Source organism: Fulmarus glacialis, unplaced genomic scaffold (genome assembly GCF_000690835.1).
Source record: "Fulmarus glacialis isolate BGI_N327 unplaced genomic scaffold, ASM69083v1 scaffold34765, whole genome shotgun sequence".
NCBI classification, from domain to species: domain Eukaryota; kingdom Metazoa; phylum Chordata; class Aves; order Procellariiformes; family Procellariidae; genus Fulmarus; species Fulmarus glacialis.
The window spans coordinates 6,119-16,464 of NW_009212926.1; the positions used below are offsets into that span (position 1 = coordinate 6,119).

At 39.1% G+C, this 10,346-nt stretch overlaps 1 protein-coding gene across 1 annotated transcript; it reads right to left on the reverse strand.

The window, feature by feature from the left end:
* Positions 1–1,026: 1,026 nt before the first annotated feature.
* Positions 1,027–10,068, reverse strand: ATPAF1 (ATP synthase mitochondrial F1 complex assembly factor 1; the record flags this gene model as incomplete). Its single annotated transcript, XM_009578039.1, has 8 exons — positions 1,027–1,533; positions 2,488–2,595; positions 3,175–3,270; positions 5,304–5,351; positions 7,089–7,139; positions 8,579–8,641; positions 9,350–9,400; positions 9,960–10,068. Coding segments are annotated over 8 exons (718 nt in total), but the record flags the coding sequence as incomplete, so codon positions are not given.
* Positions 10,069–10,346: the final 278 nt, after the last annotated feature.

Consider the following 10,346-nt stretch of genomic DNA (forward strand, 5'->3'; position numbering starts at 1 on the left):
TTCAGCAGGCTGACGGGAAGATGCAATGTGGCCTGGACATAACGGATAATTAGCGCTAAGGGCAACTTAGTGCCAGGGATTTGATGTGGATATGGGAAATATTTCAGCGTTGCTCCTGGGAAGCTCCTGGCTGTCTTCTGTTTACTTGTCGACCTGTGCAGTGGTGGTACGCTGGTAATCCGTGCACAGGCTGCATGACTTAGCCCTGCTGCAGTACGCCCTTGTCTGCAAATGCACTGGCTGCCTCTGCTGGGAATGAAAACAAGAGAAGCTCAAAGCATGAATGCTTTGGGATTCTTTTGTTGAAGGCAGGTTTAAAAAACGAAAACAGCTGTAGTCCTTAAAAGCCAGATTCTTACCAACACTGCCGTGTTAAAGCTGCTGTGCATATTCACACCAATGCATTTTTTCATGCATTGTCACTTAGCAATTGAGAAACCAGTTGGTGGCTCTAGCTCTGTTACCAGGCAATTCCATCTTGCTTTTATTGGAGATAGCGGCTTTCCTGAAACGGGAACAAGCTATTTTGTGTCCCTCCAAATACCATTTGTAGAGCTACCTGACTAGCTGCCAGTCTGAGAAAAATTAATTCTATAAAGCATGCAATAATTCCTCTACACTATTCAAAAATATACAAAAATAAAACCATGTTTATAATCTCCTCCTCCTCAAGAAAAACATCTCTAAGACAGAAACACAGCAACAGGATAAAATTAATATATCAATTAAGCAGACAAAGTTCCCAGAACAAGTCTAGTCCTTCTATTTTTTTAATCCTGAGAAAAATACAGGCCACAGTATACATCTGTGTAAGCAACCTCACACACAAAAGCAACAAAGAGAAGTCTGTTTTAGACCATTGGTCCTATTCTCTTTTCTTGATGGACAAGCCTGTATAAATTCCACACAGATTGAAAAGCACTGGACCATGCAATTATAATGGCGGAGGGCATTTAAAATGTATTTACTGAGAAGAAACATTGATTGTTATCTGTCTCCTGATGTCAATATAGTCCATTACATAGCTCCCCTTCTGTCATTTTATTTCGGATTTCAAAAATACAGCATGCAGCAGTTAAGTTACAGGATGGGAAAATAGCTCATTCTGACGAAGTTACACTGAAGTACAAGGCTCCTTTTTCGCAATTAGTTATTGTTGTTCAAATGGCTCAAGTCCTCACCTTGCATCAGTGCCAGACAGGCTTGACTATCACACTCCCAGGACGTCTCCAGATCCTTTCTGTAGCCAAATCAAATTCGTAAAACAAAAGAGACAGGACCACCCCATCTAGGAAACCCCGTGCCTGCTGCTGGTTTGCTTCACCCACAGGTCAGCATCTACTACTTGTCAGAAACCTGACCAGGTCTCAGTTCTCGTCCAAGTCCGCTTTGCTCAAGCTCTGCTATAACTGACATATATTTAAATTCGCTAGATCTGTGGTTGAATGTCTCCACTAATTTGTAGGTCTCAGAACGATCCGTTGCATAGAAAAGCTGCACCTGATTCGCCAAGCACTGTGCTTCATGAACCACCTGCAAGTTAAAACAAAGAATTTGTTACCATCTGGTTTTGTTGTATTTGAGTATCCCATTGAAAGACCCTTCAGCAGGGGTCATCGAATGACTCAATTCCAAGTCACCTTAGTTTTGCAAGTCTCTTACAAACCACCTCCCTCTTGTTCCTGACCTACTTACACACTTTAGCACTGTGCCTACAAACTACTCTCCTGTTGAGCATACACCTCAGAGGTCAAAGATGTCTTTCACGATCCCTGCCCACTCTAAGGCACTGGAGATGCACCAAAGTCTCATCTTTCCCTTCTTACAGTCGACCTATTTGCGAAAATTGATTGTCTAGTCTGAGATACAACAGGGCAAATGCATTACCAATGACTCCTCTGCACATAGTTTCAGAACTGGTTTAAGTAGGTCAGTTAGAGGTGGGATGCTTTAGTTATCTTGTTCCAACAGTATAATTCCTCGTGCTATTAGTCCTAGCACCTACTATTACAGATTTGCAAATAACAGCACACCCACACATAGGGAAAAGAGCAAAGGCACGCAGAAACCTAACACAAAGCTCTGGAGGGTCTCCTGATTTGACGAGCAGTATTAAGCTTCACTGTTTTAACTTGTTGGCAGATAGCAACAGCTTTCATTTAAATTTGCTTCCACTAGTAAGAAGACCAGAAGCATCTCTTTTTTTTTTTTTTTTAACAACAATAAACTATAATACCCAGAGTAAGAAAAAAGAAAAAAAAAAAAAGAATATATGAACTGAAATCACCAGATAGCCAAACACTGATTATTTCCTTCTAGCCTTCCCTAGTAGTAAGTAGATTAGGTTAAAGAAATCTAGAACGATCACTCTTTGGGAAAGGGTTTTTTACAGACTTGACTTTAATTTGGTTTTAATTCGAAACTATAGGAGGAGTTGCAGCATAAAATGATGTAAGCCAATGAAGAGATTTCTTTGATTTCTCTTACCAAGAACTTTGAGTCCATTTCTGCTGTCATTAGTACTATCCCTTTTTCCTTCTGCAGCTCAGGATAATGGTATAAGACTAACTGGCTAGGAGCAGTTTCACCTTGGGTCTGAAGGAGATAAAGAAACCTATCAGTATCCCATAAAGAACTTCAGCTCTATTGCAGGTTTTGAGGTTTGACGACAAAACTTTTGAGTAGTAACTGCTATGGAGACAGTCATTTTTCAAGGCTTAAGGGTCAGTTCTAATTAAAAGTTTATTATTCCTGGGATTTAGAGAAAACAAGGGATTTACAGAGTTAGGTCGGTTTTTTTCTTGACTAAAGACCATTTTGCATTTAAAATAACCCGCAATTTCCATAAGGACATTTAATCTCATAACATCTACGGGTACTTTAAGTAGTTTGCGCAAATAGTTCTAAAAAGTTTGGCTCTTGCTTCTATTTTGAGACTATCTGACTTCTACCTCATTCTCCTTTAGATTGAAGAGACACTTAATACCCATAAATTTAGTAGTTTACCCGTAATTAATTTACTAATATACCCATAATTAATGGCAGTTTTTCCCTGATAATTAAAGTTAAGCTAGACAACCTGTTTGTTAAACTATTTAGCAAATATGTATATTATAATATGCTGATATTTCTGGATCTTAAGCCATTTTTTGACTTTTTATTTCCACCACTCACCTGAATGTTTATTAGGGAAGTGAAGTGCAATTCTGTTCCTGACCACTGCCCCACAAAGAACTCATAGCCTTCTTTTCTTGGCAAAGCATACAGAAACTGCAGAGAAATGATTAAAAAAAAAAAAAACAAAAACAATTTTCCCTTTCATAGAACAAAATGATGCCTGTGTCATACTGGCCTCCAGTAATGCTAAATGCTTTAGCGAGAGAACCACAAAAGAAAAAAGGGTTTCTTTGCACCACCGGTGTGATAGGACAGCAGGAACCAGACAATAAACCAGTATTATCTTATCAGTATTATTTCATTAGCAAATACGTTGGCACATATTTTTATCAGTATTATATGAGACAGACAAAAGAAAGGAAAGGACAGTGGAGAACATTGAGACTCTGACCTTTTTGTTCACTTCTAGAAAATTAACAGCAGAAATGGTCACATATAAGACAAGGAGCATTCAGAGTTTTTAATCCTGTCATTTCACCAACTGTTCCAGAACAGGCAACAAGTATTTTCTCTCTAGAGATTTACGGTCTGTTCAGCTCCATAGGCTAGGGACTTGCTCATTTTCCCACACCAAGGGAAAGGAAAAGATGGGAGCAGAAAAACAAGCAGGATACCTAACTAAATGCCAATGCACTGTTAAAGCTATAACTAACTTTCCAAGCTCCGAGTAGCTCAGGAAGTCAGATATATTTGATCTTGCTCTTGGCAAGTGAAATATACAGGACCAATCCATCAATCCAGTAAAGTCTCTAATTCAGATCTACAAAAGCACTCAACGTAGCGAAGTCTAGCTACTTTATTTTCATAAAGGAGTGAAGCATTTCATTTCTGTCTTAGCATAGTGAAATTTGCACAGTCCATGCTTCGGTGCACAAATTACTGTAAAAACATATTACTTTCAACAGAAGACAATACTAATCCAGCAGCATGTGGTACGAAACTGCAGAATATATTCTTTATCTTGTTAGTTGTTCTGCTCTTTTGCAGTTTAACTTCTTCAAAGCAACAAGCTGCTCATTCACACAGGAATCTTCTAATTGAAGTTTAAAAGATACCCACCTACACCCACGTAACCACATGAGAAACAGTGAACCTGAATCTTGGGAATCCACTCATTTCTGAAATAACCATATTAAGCATTCTTGCTATTTTATGCTTTGTCGTGCTGGCATACACCTAAGACACAACCCGCAGAGTATTTATTCTGTATCTGTAATAAAGGGTTCAACTACACCCAATTCCCTCCTTCCTTCCCCTGTCACAGCTGTTGAATTATGATGCTTTGCAACAGAACTTACAGTACTCAATTTTGCAGTGCCATATAGTCTTTTTTGACAACTCACACTCCCGTAGAGACAGAGATGCATTATTTACACAGCATACTGCCTGCCCAGTTTGGCTTCCATGCAAATAGCTCATATTCGCTTACCAATATTTACCTATCACAGATCACCAGTATGGTGAAGAAGGCATGGCTATGCACATTTATGATTAGGAAACACAAGCTAATAGCTTGTTCTGTGGACAGAACCCCAACATACTGATTTCTTGGCTTTTTCCCTTTCAGGTACTCCTGCCCATCTTCACTGCCAGTAAACAAACACAAATAGAGGAGCAACTCACACCAACCATAAGACAAGAGAATTCACTTTCTCCACGAACATGCAACGTAATGCCATGGTGACACGTAGCTACAGCTAACAACAGTTCCTCCAGGTTAAAGCAAGGATGCTTTAAGCAATAAGGAAAGATATGCAGGAACATCAGTGAAGCTGACCTATGAGGCTTGGCTCTTCACAACACTGCACGGAAGAGATTTAACCACAAGGCATCAATTAATGGAAACCGGAGGCGTGTAGCTTCCCTGGGAGATTCTGTGCTCTTGTCACTAAACTCTCTATCTGTTATACCTACATAGCTGATACCTAGATCAAACTGTTTAATACATATAAATAGCCATTGCTTTCATCTGAACACTAAGACAACTATTTGAACACCTGGATTTTACTAATCGAGCTGATACAGTATGTTTGAATACAGGAGGGTCAAAAGTTTATGAATTAGGCTTTAGAGAGAAATGCATTACAGTTATACATCCACGCATTGCGAGTCTCTGCCATACGTACCGATGGACATTTCTGAGCTCTCTTCCATATTAAATCAAACTTCTCCGCCTTTGGGGAAGGAGAAAGAGAAATTAAATTTTCATAACACAAACGTGGACACACAGTTATTCAGAATCACCTCATTAACCTTTATAGAGTACAACTTCCATCTACAGAAGGTCTCACTGCGGGAACGGCTAACAATGAGCGTGTGGAAAACTGTATTTAGTTCTTAGTTACCTAAAAGTCATCAGTATCCCATTTTAACAATGCTGTCTCTAACATGCAGCAGAAAACTCCTTGGATCCAAAGCTTTATTCCTTGGAGATGGGGGGCCCATGCTTCAGGCTTACATTACGTCCTCTTTCAGTAATAGCTCCACTGCATCATGTGGTGGCAACAGTTGAGCAAGACAACATATCCCTGGCCCCAGATTGTAGATTTTACATCATAGTCATCTGTTCTTCAGTATTAAAATGCAGCCTAGATATTTACTCAAATAACATATTTCATCATCCCTGGTGAAATCTGGCAATCTCATTCACGTGTCCTCTGCGTTCCCCCAAGTCTTTTGCCTGCTCTTCTCTTCCCAGCACCATATATTAATACTTACTCTAAGGTGTTCATGAAAGAAAACATATGCCATTCATCAACAGGAAATTCCTCCGTGTGCGCTTTTGAGCACTCGAGAATTATGCGAGGCCTTTCTTCCAGCCAGCAAAAAGCTTCTGGCAAAAGACGTAGTTTCTTCCCCCGATGACACCATGAACTACTTCCTAATGTGCCTAGGATCTGGTTTGCATTAAAGCCTTAAAAGCTTCCAAAGCTCCTCTAAAACAGTGCACCAAAGAACAGTGCCAGCCCCACTAATGAAAGACCTACACCATCTTAACTGGAGTCCCTGGCTTTGGCCCTCTGCTACAGTAAACGAGCAATTCAAAATATTTTCACAATATCCACACATTGTGAAAACTGAAACACGAAAACTGCTTGACTTCAAATCCCACGTTGCCATTTTCAGAGCATACAGCACTTCATACATTTAGAATACAGCCTCCCATCACCTCAGTTGCAGCTCAAAGGGCCAAGTACAACTGCAAATCAGACCCCAGATCTAAATGAGGTTTCAAGAACTCAAGGAACACGCAGTTCGTGCCCAGCTGTGAAAAGACAGATTTAAGAGATCACGATCACATAGAGACTCTGAAGCAAAGAATAAAAAGAAATCCCAGAAGTGAAAAACACTCCTTCAGCCTAACGCAGATTAACAACAATTAACATCTGGTAAAGTTATCAGGAGTAAGAAATATGATCTTATCACAGGAAGCACCATGCAATCTCAATGAAAGACAGTGCTGCCAATAATTTTAAATGTATGAAAGTAAGTCATAAGTGATTAGCCACGTGCAAGTTATTAACCAAGTGCTCTAACACTGCCATATTAAACTTCAGTTAGCAGTCCGTGCTGCACGGAAGAGGGAAAAGAAATGAGCAACTCTGAGAAAAAATGATGTGTCAATACAAATGCTACCATAATAAAAAAATGCCTGGAAATTCAAGCCAGGTGTGCAGAAAAAAGTACTAGCTTTATTGAGACTGATGTAAGTGAGAAAAAGAAGGGATACACAGTTTTGGAAACAAAACCCTCTATTTGGGGCAGTAAGATCACTCAATCCAGAAAGAAAGTTTGTTCTTGAAACCTCATTTTCCTTCAATGATTGCTTTTAAAAGCAACAGAATCACAGTTAGAAAGGAAAACTTTGCACTTTGGCCTTTCAAGTACCTAACTACAGGGGAATTACTTACAGGAATAACAGCATAAACCGTATCTTTTGCAGAAAAATACTGATTCCAAATCTGTAGGAAACAAAGGAGATGAGCTACAGTTAAAATCAAGCATCTAGCAGTAATATTAAACGCTTTAAAAAGAATTCCATTTGTCAACTAACCTTTGTAAGCACTTTGAGAAATCATTTTTCAATCAAGCCTGACTTTCCTGCTAATGCAATACATTTTTCCTAAGGTTCCAGAGTACTTGTACCAAATGACAGATTTCAACTAGATAACAGAAATAAGCAATGAGCTCAGAGGTAGTTCAAGATCTACTAGCTATCAGAAGCGCTTCTTACATTTTTCCCAACAATCACACTAATGATTTCTAGAGGGTTTGTTTGTGAGTTTCTTTGTTTGTTTTTTTTTTTAATACAGAACATACAAAACGTTTTCAACAGAAGACAAACTTTGCATTATGCTCCTCTGTGTTCACAATCTTTTTCTTCACCACAGCAGGATGGCAATACCAACATAAAAGCTCAAAGTCCTTAATAAACGGACAAGTACAAGTAAAAGCTCACAGTCCAGGACTCTCTCAGTTGCTCCTCCCCAGTCCTACATAACTAATGAGAATTGTCAGTAAAATGTTTAATCAATGAAACGGAAATAGGGGAACTCAAAGGAAACTCATGAGTTATCAAATGCACTCCCTGCTATAACTGGTCACACACCATCCGCTGCAGAGCGCATAACCACTTTTATAACGTTCTCGAGCTACCAGGAAAGCAGCTAGATTTCTGCTCTCTAAGTCATGCCAGAAAGCTCCTTCATATGTGCTGCTCCCCTTAAATGATCATGCCTAAATGAAGTTTCTTGGCATACAGTCTGATTAGGAAAAAAAATACCAGATCCAACTCAAGCTACATCAGAAACGTGGAACAGATGTGACTTGTAACTAGATAAGAGGGAACACAGTGCAAAGCCAAGCAGATATTGGGGAGATCAACTTGATTTGCACTGTTCTTCAAACAAACAGACCCACCCACCTCCTTCTTACCCTAACCATCTTTAGTAGGGGTACAGAGACTCCTGAGTGACAGATAGTGCAAGCAAAGATAGAAGATGGCAAAAGCTTTGTTTTTATTCCTGCAGAACAGAGGTAGCATAATCCACATGAGCTACTGCTAGGGTTTCCCTTTACCTGGCTTCAAACCTGATAGGAGCTTGCTGACGCCAATTCAACTGCTACACATCGAATGGCAACAATAAGAATTACAATAGAGACAGTTTTTGAGCGATCAAGTCCAGATGTATTATTTATCAAGTGGGTACATCCTAGGTGGACTTACCTATATGGAGAAACCTTTATCTTCTACTATTGGTATGCATATGAATGTGCTTTTTATAAATACACACCCATAGCCATGTTTTATTTTTCAGTCTAAGTAAAATTTCCACCCTCACATGTAGATTACTATTAAGCATAGATGGGGAGCAAACTTTATTCCATTTAAATCCATCACCTGTTTTATCTCCTCTGCTGATTTTTCTTTCACCATCTCAACATTAAGAATCGAATCAAGGGTCTGCAAGAGAACACATAAGGAATTTGGCATGATGATAGTTCTCTGATTCAAGTGAGAATCCAGAATGAATGGATGCAATTACAGAGAACAAAATCAAGCCAGAGGAACTTAATTCAATTTACAATGGGACTTAGTCCTCTGAATTGCCAAAGAAACTAGCAAATCATAAACAGTAACACACTGTGAGAAGTGGATTCACACACTGAAGAGATTCTGTCAGGACACGGAACACACTTCGCTCCAGTTCTGCAGATCTCTACTGAAGCTTCTCTTCAGCCCCCTCAGACATACTCTGTTGGCAGATTTACACAGAAAGTTTGCCAAAATACAAGAATGTGAAAGAATAAAACCATTCTCTCATCCCTCTGCTGGCTGATCTTTGGAAATATATTTACATGCTGTAAAGGCAGCTTAACCCTTTCAATTTATTACTGTCAGCATTCAGCACAGATCCCCTAACTAGTAGGAACTTCCAGGATGTCAAGAGAGAAAAGACTGGATAATAAAAAAACCAGACTGCTGGGAGTTTTAAGACTTGAACGTGATCCCAATAGTAAATAAGTATCTTATACTCAAGTGCAGCATAAGGAACATTAGTTTTATCTCAGGAACCTCTTGGCTGAAGCACTGATGGTAGCAATACAAGTTAATCTACATCCTTGATTTGCCAGCAAGTCCTCTCCTAACACTAAGGTTTGCTTCCCTTACCTTATCTTTTGTGAAACCTCCTTTTGATGTCTTTGTGCCCAAGCCTTCTGCCTAGAAGAAAACATTCTTTAGTTTTTATAGCTGATGCTTTAATACCATTTATTTGCCTTCCCTGCCATGCATAACATGCCTGCTGACAAGATCTCCTGAGTATGAGCTCAAATTTAAGACACGTACAGATTGCTGCAGTGCATTTTATTAAAATAAAATATTGATTAGGAGAATAAGAAGATGAGTAACTTAATGTGAATTATGAATTTCAAGATCAGAAAGGATTAAAGCAAACTATTATGCATTTTGGATCCAATATTATTGAACAGCTTTCTTTCATTCACTACAAAATGATAAATGCAAGATCATGTCACTCCATCCCGCCAAACTAATCTGGAACGAATTAAACACTTCAATAAGGTCTCAAGCACAGAATTTACAGCCTAAAAAATAGCAAAATAGTATGCTGGAATACAGAACAGTATTTTCAGCCACCAGAGTGTGAAATTCTGGGGCTCCTTACTAACAGGAACGCTGTATGTTTGTAGCATTATGCTGATCCTATATAAATGACGTTATAGCTTTAATACATGTGAATTACAAAGAAAATTAGCCTTGCCTTTTCCTCCATGCATCTGATAAATTCCCCTTGATTGGAATATCCCACAGGCTGCTTTTGCACTTCATTTCTTTTTTCCATACGGGTTTCAAACACATCTGGACTGGATCTGAATCGAAAAGGGACTATTAACAGTCCTGGATGATTAACACCATTTGGCCTTTTAAAATGTTTACTGTGGTACTGACTCATGTTCAAAGTTAAAGTTTTAACTTCTTGTTAGTAAAACAATCTCTTATCAAGCTGATCATGTTGGGAGAGGACTCTCTTCACTGACTTGGTGGCAAGAAGTGAATTTCAAGGCAGCATTTAGCCTAAACTAATTCATTTTCTCATAAGGGCACAAAGCTAAAAATTACCTCCCTTCTCCCCCCCAAAAAACAGCTC